Here is a 12,422-nt window from a genome sequence, read left to right on the forward strand (position 1 = left end):
TGGGAAATCTGAGTGAAAGTCGCTATATAACACAAGTGTAGTCGTTTCTCCAGTAGAAAGTCCCCACTGTATGTAGCCAGAGAAGGACAATGTCGGCCTATTTGAGCTCTCCAGAGCACTGCACGTTTACCTTTGGAGCTTGGAGCTGCAGCTGTGCTGTTTCCGTGTATGTTCATCGGTTTGTTTAAGTGAATCTCTACCTTTATGTGTGTGTTTTATGTGATTAGTCCTTAGTTAAAGTTGTCTTTTCATTTTACCGGCGGACTTGTCACTTCTCTGAGCATGCACTCGGTGATACACAGAGCTGAATTGTTGTGAACCATGCGTTTACCTGGCACATTGTTGAAGTTTCTGAATATCTGAAAGTTATTTGAACAGCAGCAGATCACCAATGTCTGGCGCCAAGCTCACGTTTGTTAATGGTGGCGCCTCTGAAGCAGGTGAGAGCAGATGACTTCAGGCACTTTCGTGATTGACTCATGCTGTATACTAAAGGTGTTAAAGAAGGGTTGAAGGTAAGCTTCAGTGAGAGTTCCCACACAGCGCAGAATAAACCAAGATGGTCATGTGCATCAGAATGAAGCTGCTGCACTGTGCACAGGATGAGGCCGAGTGGGGTCGGCCTGGACAATGTAAACCGCGAATCAGGTCTGTGCGTTCTCTAGTCTGTGTGGAGACCCTTTGCTTGTTTTGAAGCTGAAGCCCCCTTTCCAGATTAATCTTTGTGTAGAGTAGAGAATGTGAAGTGATAGAGACCTGTGGTGCTCTGGCGTGTTCACTTTGGGTGGGTGTCCTTCTGTACGTGTTAATTAGAAATAAGCCACGAGAACAATACCAGCATTTGAGGCGTCTTTACTACAATAAACAAACAAATAAAGCTTTGCAGATTCCCACCGTGCGGCATGCTGACATTTATGAAAAGATGCGCCATGACTGCCCTGGTTTTGAGTCTCTGCGGTGCGACTCCTACGTGTTTCTTCAGCTTTGGTTTCTAAAAGCGTATGGCCAGACACAAGAGTGGAGGATGACTGATCGCCTTAATACCAAAGGTTTCCCTTCTCATTCCAAAGCTGGCAGCAGGTTCCCACCTCTGCAGGCCTCCTCTTAACTTTCACAAGCGCATTGCACTGAGTAGTACGGGAGCTGCCCACTCCATGCCCCTTTGCCTGCATATCTCATTACATTGCTTGGTTGTTACAGGTCTGAATTGTGCCCCTGAAGTGCCTATCCATGCACCAACTACAAGAAACGGGAAGGACAAGCGTTCAAGAGTTGGAGGCCTCCCAGGTGCTCCCTCTTCAGTGCTTGAATGAAACAATACAAATAAACAGGCAGGGCTCTCCCAAAATGGTGTCTGGCCCATATACGGTATATTGACAGGGGTGGGATGTCTGGGGCTAGAAAGGAAGTGAGGTCAGGCTTTCTCTTGGCTTTGCCCTTACAAACGTGTCCTTTCTGTGAAGCTTTCTGGTAAATAGTGGTATCATGATGGAAGAAAGGAAGGGCGTCAGATACTTGCGATGCGTCGCTCCTGTTCTGACCACAGTAGACGGTTTATTGTGTAGATAATGAGGCTTTGAAGGGTGCGTGAGGTGTGTGTGGCTGCCTGCCATTGGTCTACGGCACTGACCACTAACAGCTCCTGTCTTCACCACGTGAGTGCACGTTGCTGCTGACAGACAGCCTTGGCTAACCTGTGGTTTCATTTTGGCTTGTGTCGCACTGGCTATCTGTGCTCTCCAGCATTGTGCTGGTGCCCACAGGGAGGGCTCCATAGGAAATTCATAGTTAGTTAGTTGATTGACACAATATGATCACGAGGAACCGGAGTGGAGGACAAGGGAGAGCCCGCAAGGGATTCTGCATCTGTCACAGTAACACATCCTGGATTTGCCTGCTTTCCTCACACTGGGCTAATTCAGACGTGCTGGTCAACTTGAACAGCATGAGGAGAACATGCAAACGTCCCAGTCACAAAGTCCGCCTCCGTGAAGCTGTCCTCGCTCATCAAAAATCCCTTCCATACTAAATGTGTTGACCAGCTTAAGAGAATCAACAATACGATGATGAAAATGTGCAGGTGACTGATGAGTGGCAGAATGTGCGCGATTTCTGCACGATGTGCAGTGTCTGAAACGTCCCGTTCAGGGCCATGTTGTGAGCAGTGTACTACTTCTCTGTGCTACGACTTTTTAATCCCCCTAACTGAAGTTCTAGGCTTTTCTATTTTAGGTTTTGCTAAGAGTTTGCTTCTCTGATAAAGTGCTCTTTAGTGAACAGAGAAACGTAAGAAATTTGACAGATGCATGGAGCCCATTGGGCCCATTGAGTTTGTCTAAGCTGTCCCAGTAGCTCCTCCAGATCCTTCTGCTTTAGAGTGTATAACATGGGCTCATGAGGGTCTCGCAGAACGTGGTCAAAAGGTCCAATTCTGATCTTCCCGGGCTGTCGGTATCCTCATGAGTGTCACATGTTGATTATTCCATATGTTAGGATTTAGAGAGCCCAGGCTCGAAACTGGGCCATTTGTGCCATGTAGGGTTTGGCACTCTTTTTGAAATTGTACTTCACGAATTGTAGCTTTTGGTCATTTTGGCCTTTTTGCGTGTCCTCAACTCCTTATACTGTGCAGAGTAAGCTGTACAGTAGACGGCGGCTGCTTTGTGATGCACTTTGCCTGCTTTTGGTTTGCAGAGATGGGCCACTCACTCGGTGACTAAGGCAAGATGACGCCAGCTGTCTGTGCTGCAGCCGTAGTGAAGGCTCTCGGTGCGACATCGCCGGCTTCTCCCCGCGTCTGGCCGTTGTGTGCTGCCTTTATACCGACAGTGCGTCACTCAAGGTTGCATGTACAAAATGGCAAAGTAGGCCGAGCATGCCCCTTATATGTGTGCGCGTGTGTGTGTGTGTTAATGTACTTGTATCTGTTGCCCCCCAATAAGCCAGTGTTTTCTCTTCTGGCCTCTTAACCACCTAAAGCTTTTTAGAAATAATTTATTGAACAAACATTCAGCTCACCTGGTCACACATTTTAACTTCTTTTTTTTTTTTTTGCACCTCTGTATCGGCTTGTTTATTAATCAGGCAAAATATCCTTCATTACTATTTAAGATCTGTTGAAAAATGCGTTTAAAACCCAGAAATGACGTCCTACGAGGCCGTTGGCTCTACGCAGATATTCCTAATTTGATGTAGACTACCTGCAGTGTGCTCATCTCTGCAGATTTCATCGCAAAGCGCTGCCAGTCTCAAGCGTGGAAATAAACGCTCGCTCTTTGACTGACTTTCTCTCTCTTTATGTAAAATAAAAAAAGAGGCTCGCACACATTCATTTATCAGCAGATTCACCCACAAGACTTGTAATTTCATGCAGATGAAGGCAATTATCTCTCTGGAGCTGCAGCCGTTCACTTTGTGGTAATACTTGGCTGCATGTAAAAGTTTTGACAGGAAAACGAGCCATTTTCTTGTTGTCTGATATCGAAGCGGCGTTGCTTCACCAGGACTCCCTTCATTACCGCGCAGTTGTTGCCGTGCTTTTCATTGACGCTTCCCGCTTGCTTAATCGCCTGCACACAACTTATTAATTAATGTCCAGCAGTCGATGCCTGCCGACGAGTAAACAAATGGAGAGAAGCGGGCAGGAGATGCCCTTCCAGCTTTGCCCTGTTTGTGGAAGGCCCTCATTATTTCAATAAATGATCGAGGGTGGTAGTGCAGAAAGCAGGAGGCCAGTTGGCTTTGTGTTTGAAGAAAGCCTGCATTTCACGGGCCGGACCCACCTGATCATGAGTGGAGCTGTGGGCCGCAGATACCTACATCTGAACTTAGGAATTGGGTTTGCCAAAAATGGAGCTGATGCTAGCTGAGTCATGTGCCTAGCTGCAGTCGCAGTTCACCCTGAAGTTGTTGTTAACGTAACGACATCGGCCTGTGGTCTTGACGTGGCTGTATGCTGCAGCCAGACACCATCATGATGAGTCGACATCTTCAGCATTGGGAGCCGTTTATGAATCAGCCCACTGGCAGCTTATCTAAAGGACAGGACCACTTCAGCCCCCCTCCTTCTCCGTTGTCTCCTCTCGTCAGCTTCACAGTCCTTTTGTTGTTAATGGTTTGTGACGGTCAATTAAAACGGCAAATAAAATCCTCCTTAATGCTGGGCCCGGGAATGTAAGTAGTGGACTCTGCACAGTCCACGTTCCGATGGCGTACAGAAGTGATTCGTGTTGGGTTATATGGCGCCCTGCCGGGAGGTTATCTTTAAATTTCATCAGTTACACACGCCGTGTTGTTTGTAGTCCGTGTGTCAGACACCCAGGGGGGCTTAGGCACACGTGGAAATGCTCTCGTGAAGGGCGGAGGAGCTTTTGAATCGCCACACATTTATTGGCCGTCAGTTTTCAATGGCGGCGTGTGAAACTGCAGGTGAATTGGCTGTCTGCTTGTGACGCCTGTGAGGTCTGCACAAACACGAGGACAACTTTGCAGCACTCAGTGGGCTCACTTTATTTTTCGTGTGCAGTTGTACCCCTGTCTCAGGCCACGTGGCATCAGGCTCCTTAGCTGCCAATGAATGAGCTGTGACTGGGCAGGAGGGCCGGTGTTACAGCTTTTCTTGCATTTAGTATTATCAATGTACTTATTTTAAACTGCTTAGTAGGCATTTTTGCCATCAGAGAAATTTATATGTAACCTGTTTTTGTTTTTAATTATCTGTATAAGCTTTTGTAAATTGTTTTGGGCCGTCTTTGCCACCATTGTGTGTGTTATGATCGCCACCATTTATCAGCTGCTGTTAGGACACTTCCCCTGGTTGTTAGGGGCGTGACCTGAGAGGTCGTGGGTTTAAAGGTCAGCCACCTGACGTGTTTCCCTATCCGAGGTTACACGCAGCAGACCCATTTTTTAAATCACCTGTGTATTTCGTCTTTCTCTTGGCCGTTGCTCTCTCTACTTTGATTTTTGGTTTGATCTCCCGGTTCTGACTCGCAATGGGTTTCTGCCTGCGTCTCTTTTCCTGTTCCGGCTCTTCCTTCCACTTCCTCTGTAGCAAAACACCTGACCGATGACGGTGGGGCGAGTCAGGTCAATCTCATTTGAGCGCGCTCCCCAGCCATTCACGATAGAATTTTCCAGATGTTCTTAATTTAGTAATATTTTAGCAGAAGTGTGCTTTGGACATTGTGAGCCTGTGGCTGAGTGTCTGCCAATTGGATGATGTGACTTTGGTTTTTATCGCCCTTTTGATATTGTTTGCTGCTGTTCGGCGATGGTCCCCATTGATGCCTGTTGTGTCAGGAACTTTGTTTTTCTCCATAAAAAATAAAATGGCGCAGTTTCTTGACCTTCACTTCAAGCAGCAAGGGGTAAGTGACAGATGCACACAGAGGAAGCCTCACCTGGAGCACTTTGTGCAGGTTTGGTCTCCATATTACAAAGAGACATAGCAGCACCAGAGAAAGCCTGGGTGAGTTTGGGTGAAAGGAGATCAGGACCTGACGTGATTATCAGTAATCAGCTGTTACTTCAAAATGGACGCATGTGAAAGCAGCATTTCTGTTACACAGAGAGTCGTAGCCACAAGTTACGGAGGATTGTGGTAGACCTTAGCCCTTTGCTAACCTTCACAACTCTGTAAGTTTATCTTGTAAGAGTCTGGTGAAATGGAGACTGATGAGACGGGCTGGGCCGAATGACCTTTGCTTGTTCTGATATTTGTACCACTTTTACTGTGCATGACTTTAGCCTCCATCTTACTGATAAGACATAGCAGCACTAGAGAAGGTTCAGAGACTAAGCTGCTTCAGGACTGAGAGCTAATTGCTTGCTGTTTTTGGAAGGCATTTTTAAATGATGTTCCGTTCCACCAGCAGACCTGGTGCACTGCAGTGTTTAGGTTAATACCCAGAACTCTGTGTAGTGGAGAAGAACTGCTTAAACTCAATATAGAATTGTGTCAATGTTACCAAACGCTTAGTGACAGGAGTCTTGTTCTTCACAGTCACCAGTTCACAGATGTAATCAGAAAGTGATTTCAGTCTGGACCTGATCTAAGTACGTTACATAACCAACAAGCTAGCTTTGTCATTTCACTCTGGTCACACACCGTAGGAGCTTGACAGTCTCTGTGTAAGGCTAACTTTGTACTGGTGGTGTGGCAATTCCAGATCGTGCATGATTTAGTGCACCGTGACCAATCTCGTTTTGTTCAGTTTTTGCTCATTTCTGATAATCAGACTTTGACATGTCTGCCCATTGTTTGTACCACAGACCGTAACCTTTTCTCCAGTAACCTCTTTCTCGTCTCTGGCTATTTTAACACTTTTTATCTCCCTCTTGCTTTAGCTAATGCGCTCCCTCCTTTATTCCTACTCTTTCTCTTCCTATCCCATGAACCACTTGCTGAAGAAGTTTGGGCCTCTCAGTGAGGAGTGAGAATCCTTTCTGTTTTCCCTGATCTGCCCCTTAACCTTCTGCCAGTGGGCTGTACCTGATACTTTTTGCCATGAGAGGTGCCCAGGGGCATTGTAACCACATGGCCGTACCATCTCACCTGGCTTTTCAGTGGTTCTACCTTGAGATTTTCTTGTACTGCTGAGCCCCTTATCCTGCCATGGAGAGTTTACTTAACAATTAAGGACTATTGCTGAGGTTAAGCTCCATTACACATTTGTTTATATGCTGAATGTATTTAAAGTAATTCAAAACTTGACTTGACGACGGGTCTCCTGTCACCTGCTACGGTAACTCTGCTGTAGGTCTTCAAAGTGATATGAGCTCCTTTGTTGTCACTTTTAAGCCCCACAATCCCCATCTCCTCTCCAAGTCTCTTGTGAAATGGCAGGGAATTTCTCCGTTATTCTTGTTAGGCCATCGTTCTGTGCTGTGCCAGGTGCTCTACAAACACCTCAGGTTTGTGTCACTGCGCTGATGAGACGTCGGGGTGTTGAGTCGTGTACCAGTACTTATAAAGCAGCACTGGCGTTACTCCCTGGTTCTCCAAGGTTGTCCAACAACTGCCTTTCTTCTTCACCATAGCAGGAGAGTTTCCTCTTTTCTCTACCAAATGACCCTGCTTAAGAATAATCCAGACTGTAATGTGATCTCTGTGAACAAAGCTTTAAGGTCATGCTGGTAGTAACGATCTTTGGTTGGATGCCGTGTTTGCTGTTTGAGATTTAGTCGTGTCACAAATATTTTAGGCATATTAGGCAATTCTTTAATAATTTGTGTCATACAATCTGTGTAATAAATAAACCAAACAGCCCACGTAATCCAATTCAGGTTGGTTCTCCCCAGGGCTTTTCGGACAGGCCTGGATTCTTTGGAAGATGTGTGATTATGTAATGGTGGCGAGAGCACATCTGTGATTTTCAGTCCCAGGAGGTTTTGCCGTTTTCACTGCACACTGATGCGTTCATTCCAGAACAAACTATCTACTCTGGTAACACCAGTAGGATGTGAATGAGCTCCGACGGGTGTCTGCACGGGCATCTCCGCAATTCTGAATCGTCCAGCCAGACGTAAAGGAGAAAGATGGATGGCTGAGTGGCGGGCAGTGCAATCTCTCACAGATAACACGCTGGAGGTGCCCACTCGCCTTGTAATTCTTGCACACGAAGGGTTTGTTTAAGAACATTACTGTAATAAAAGCACTTGTCTTCACTTAATTAGATGCCAAGATGCCTGGCTGAAATATAGTGAAACTTTGTTCAGCTGATGAAGCGATTCACATGCAGAATAAAACATAAGACTGACATAAGACTGACACGGTGCCGATTGTCATCGTGGCATGCCGTAGGCCTCCAGCACATTCAGTGCTGTCATTAAGACGCCAGCCAAGTGACAAATCAAAAGTCTGCTTGCTTGACCAGTTCTCTTCTTGACGCCCATCACAATTTGGCTCTCTTCAGGCTTTCGTTTTGAGCGGCCCGTGCGTGTGTGCTCCCGGATCTGATTTATTCTGACATGCCAGTGAGGCCTGTGGCAGAGTGATTTGGTGTGCATGTCACCAGCTCTGTGGCTTTGTACAGAAGCAGCCTGGGGGTGTTTGTACAAACAGAGCTGCCGTCACATTGCCATTGTGTCGCCGCCGTGTTTAAGGTGCTCCAAGTGGCAGCCACTGAATGTGCGTATCTGACAAAGCACTTGTATTTTGAAAGGACGATTTAGGAGTAATTGGAGCTTGTAAAAGGTGTTCTCAGATTTGCCTGATTAACCTCAAAAGATGATGATGACGGGTACTGAAAGGTTCGATAATGAAAGATGAATGCAGGAATGTGAAGATGTATTGTTCTGCTTCACAAGCCTTGGAAAAGCACACACGCACTTGGAGCTTCACGCGCTTTTCATTTTCTTTTCTTCCAAGTTTTGTATGCACTGGACAAACACACTCCACCCATCCAATTCCTGAACCCATGCCTCCCATTTAAAGGAATATTCTCCCCATTTCTGAGCTGTTTCTTAACCCTTGTTAGTGATGGCCAAGACAAAAGCTGCTTCATCCCGGGTTCTCATACAGAGCCGAGGTAGAGTGTCAATGAAGACACATCGAGAACGACTCTGAGGGACAGCAAACATTGAAAAAATGTTCATGAAACAAATCTTGCGTTACTTGAGTCTCACAATCCACTTGTCGGTTATCCAGCTGTATGCTCACAGTGCCCAACAACGCAGGCATTTTTGGCTAATCTATTGTTAAGTAAATGCTTCCAGAAAACGGAGCGCAGCGGATTTAAGTGAGTTTGAGCTTTTGGAGACCCGACTTCCCCTTCATTCGCTGGTCAAGAGCCCTGACTTCAGTTCAGAAGCTCAGATTTGCTTTTTCTTGGCCATCACTGAAAACAACACGGGGTAAGTAGGCAACTAGAACATAAAGGCCACTGAAATGGCATTGAGGTCTGCCCCAGAAGCCTTGGGTATCGAGTAGGGCGTCCGTTCGTGTCGGGACACATGTTAGAAAAATTGTGACGGGAACGAAGGTCTCGGGCCGACCAGCTCGTCTGTCCTTTTCTAGCAGATTCTCCAAAATAACATCGGGTCAAGTGTTGAAGGGTCTCTAAACTCCTGCTGTCCACCACACTCCTTGGTCACTTATGCATACGCTGAGAAAGTTGAAGGGTTGGAGCCGCAGTCAAGTGAACCCCCGTTTTAATCCTCGCGCTTGTCATATCAAAGAACAAATCGAGATGAAGATGGGGATGTGGACTGCCTCTTTAAGCAGAATATAAGGAAAGGGAAATATCTGATGGGGGCTTGTGTGACGACTGCCATTATTATGAAATGAAATCTGTCCATTTTCTGAGGTTCTTGAGTAAAAATGGGGGTTGTTTTTTGGGCACCATGATTTGAGTGAACAGTATGGTAGAAACCAAACAATTGGACGAGCCTGAAAATGAGTCCTGTGCACTTGATAACGCATGAATGAAGCAGCATTTCAGAGTCCTAACCCTAACCCTGGAGACGACCTGACGTTTGCAGCATTTCTAATCAGTTGTTTTCCAAAGTGCCCAAGTGTCGAGAGTAAAGATAATCTTAATAAAGCTGTTGCCTCCATTCAGACCCTCTAAGCCGAGAGTTTTCCTCATCGTTTTCTGGTTATAAAATGTGAACTTACTGAGAGAATCGCTGGCGTTCTTGAACTGCCGGATGTCCGTGCTGTGTTTCCTCGTCCTTATCTGTTTGATTCTGTCACCATCTGCTGGTGGAAGTCGTTATAGCAGCGGGCATTTTTACACGACTAGGCTGCTCCTTCACACTCTAGGCAGCTGCTCCGCACACAGCGGTCATCTGTGACGGGGCTTCACCTTCCTCTTTATTCTGCTTTCACGGGCAGGCTTTGATGCTGTTGGCTTTTATTGATCGAGTGGTTTTCAAAACACACCTTGCAGGCTTGAAAATAAAGTTGCTTTTTACAGATATGGGATGTGTTTTGCAAGGAACAAGATCAAAGTTTAATGATGCCATTTTGCCCGAGGGCCTGTTGTTGGCTTACTTGGGCTGAGCGGTAGCATTCACAGATTGGGATTCATTTTGGTCGTAGTGTTTGAATCCACATCACGCTTTCTTATTCGTTGTTTTCCATCACAAGCCGTGACATTCTGTGAACTAAATGAAGAGCAGAGCTCATTTCTTCCACAGTAAGCTGCAGCTTCGTACCAGTTTTAAAGATGGCGCTGTGCTCTGTAGGCGAGGCTTGATTAGGATCTTCGTTTCTCTTTTTCTCCAAACCCTTGTGTATCGTGCCTTATCGATGACCCTAACTCTGCTCTTTATCTCTTATATGAAGAGACATTTTAGAATGTTCTCCAGTTGTATCCTTGCAGTGTGTCCTCTGTGGAAATCACTTGGAGACGTGTGGTAGTATTGCTGGCAGGAGGTTGTGACAATGTTATTCAAGATGAATTATTATCAAGATGAACAATGATGACGAGTTTTTTTTTTTGTTTTCTCCGTAAAGGATTCAGATGGAGTCCCTCGGAAGGAGGCCACTTCGTCTCCCGCACACACGTGTGCTCGACCTGCAAGAGTCGTGTCATCCACCTCCGAGGAAGAAGAAGCACTGACAGAGAAATTCCTCAAAATTAACTGTAAATATATAACGGATGGCAAGGTAACAACTGCTGAACACTTTGTACCTAATAAGAAGGCCGAGGTCCGATATTACTTGGTGAACGGCAGGAAAGCCTCAAATGCATTTTGTTGTGCACATTTCTCATTGTTTTCCTGTTGTTATAAAGTCTATTTATTGCTTATTTGTTTTCGTAAATATCCATATAGTGCAGAGAGCGTCACTAGGGTGACAAATGCCATACCTGCAGTCTCCTTGATGTAACTGTAGTTTTCATTTATGGCCACCTGACCGTGGAAGCGTTAAGTGACGCCCCCGTGCCCGTCGATGGGATGATCTGCTGGTGCACGTGAAGTCGAGTCCCAGCCGTGCACTGTGTGCTTTTCTTGACAAATGTGTGTGTTAGTAGATGGTCCCTTCCCTCATCACACTTCCCTACCAATTTGGACACTGGCTCCCTGTGACTGGGAGGAGCAGCTTCAGAAAGCGAATGGAGAGCTGGTTGGCCAAGGAAGTGACGGCCATTTTTAGAGATTTGCCCTTTGTTTAAATGTTTGTCCTTAACCTGAACAGCAGCAGAAGTTTGACCAGGTCAGTTGTTCTTATAAATATATAACACACAAAATGAAAATCAACTTCACGCACTGCAGTGTTAAAAACTGAAATGAAGCCTGTTGTCTGCCGCCAACATTGAGCTAGAAAGTGTCGTGTAAACATTCCTTGCAAAGCCAAGCGGGTGGGTTTCATGTGTTTGTTTATTTTTTATTGTGATTTGCTTAGATTTAGTGACGTTCTTCTTGCAGTCGTACATTGAATCATTGTGAATGTGTCTGCCCGCCCTGGCAGTGCTTTGATGCCAAGGTGACGGCTGTTTTTGAAGTTGCTTGTGACTCCCTGAATGTCCTGTTTGTGTTTTTTCTGCAGGGAGCGGTGAGTGGAGTGCTGCTGGTGACGCCTAACAATATCATGTTTGATCCGCACAAGACTGACCCGCTGGTCCAAGAGCACGGCTGTGAGGAGTATGGAATCATGTGCCCCATTGAGGAGGTTATGTCAGCTGCCATGTACAAAGAGATCACCGACACCAAAATTAAGGAATCGCTGCCTCCGTAAGATTTCAAACCTCTTGACGCTTCAGGGACACACTGTGCCTTCACGCTGCATTGGCCTTCACGTGGACACGCCAAGCTGATCCTGTCATTTCTTGAAATTGAGCTTTCTCGCAGTTCACTTCACTTTATTTTTATTTTGTGGACAACAAAGCCTGCCTCCTGTTTCCTTGGCCATTAATTGGAGCCTTTGGAGGCGTTCTTGGCTGCACTTTCAGGTTTTAAATGTCCTTGAAGTGGGGTGGTTTGTGTTCGGCACATCAGGATTAACGACATTTTGCTTTCATTTTCCCTGAATGGATGGGCCAAGAAAAAAAAAAAACACCCCTGAAGTAAAAACAAATGTTAATTGACATTTTTATACATTAAAGGATACTTAAAGTAACAGAAAACAATAATGCAATAAGTAATTACATTTTACAAAGAAGTAATTACCAAAAGGTGTTGAACAGAACATAAAATAAGTTAATTAAATGAGAGAGAAATTCAATACACACATTAGGAGGAAATAAACAGAAAACAAGCAGTAAATATAATGGGCCACTAAAAGAAAAATGAAAACCCGAGTTAAATTACAAAGGCCGCTGATCCTAAAACCAAAGGCCAAGGTCTAAACCTCAAAAGTGCCAATAATGACCCTAAAGAGAACGTGTTTTACAGTCTCAAGAAGTAAAAGAAGCCGAGCACAACACGTGGGCAGAAGTGCTGGCACAGAGGCCGTAAGGCGTCTTTTATAATCC

General features: G+C 45.6%; 1 protein-coding gene across 4 annotated transcripts in view; it reads left to right on the top strand.

The window, feature by feature from the left end:
* Positions 1-12,422, top strand: part of LOC120515722 (oxidation resistance protein 1-like) — a 148,576-nt gene that overhangs the window by 92,311 nt on the left and 43,843 nt on the right. For all 4 annotated transcript variants that reach the window (XM_039736972.1, XM_039736973.1, XM_039736974.1 and 1 more), the window contains exons 7-8: positions 10,463-10,615; positions 11,498-11,682. In XM_039736972.1, the coding sequence (XP_039592906.1) occupies positions 10,463-10,615; positions 11,498-11,682 (338 nt within the window). The remainder of the gene's footprint in view (positions 1-10,462; positions 10,616-11,497; positions 11,683-12,422) is intronic.

The sequence above is a fragment of the Polypterus senegalus genome, chromosome 15 (genome assembly GCF_016835505.1).
Source record: "Polypterus senegalus isolate Bchr_013 chromosome 15, ASM1683550v1, whole genome shotgun sequence".
NCBI lineage: Eukaryota > Metazoa > Chordata > Cladistia > Polypteriformes > Polypteridae > Polypterus > Polypterus senegalus.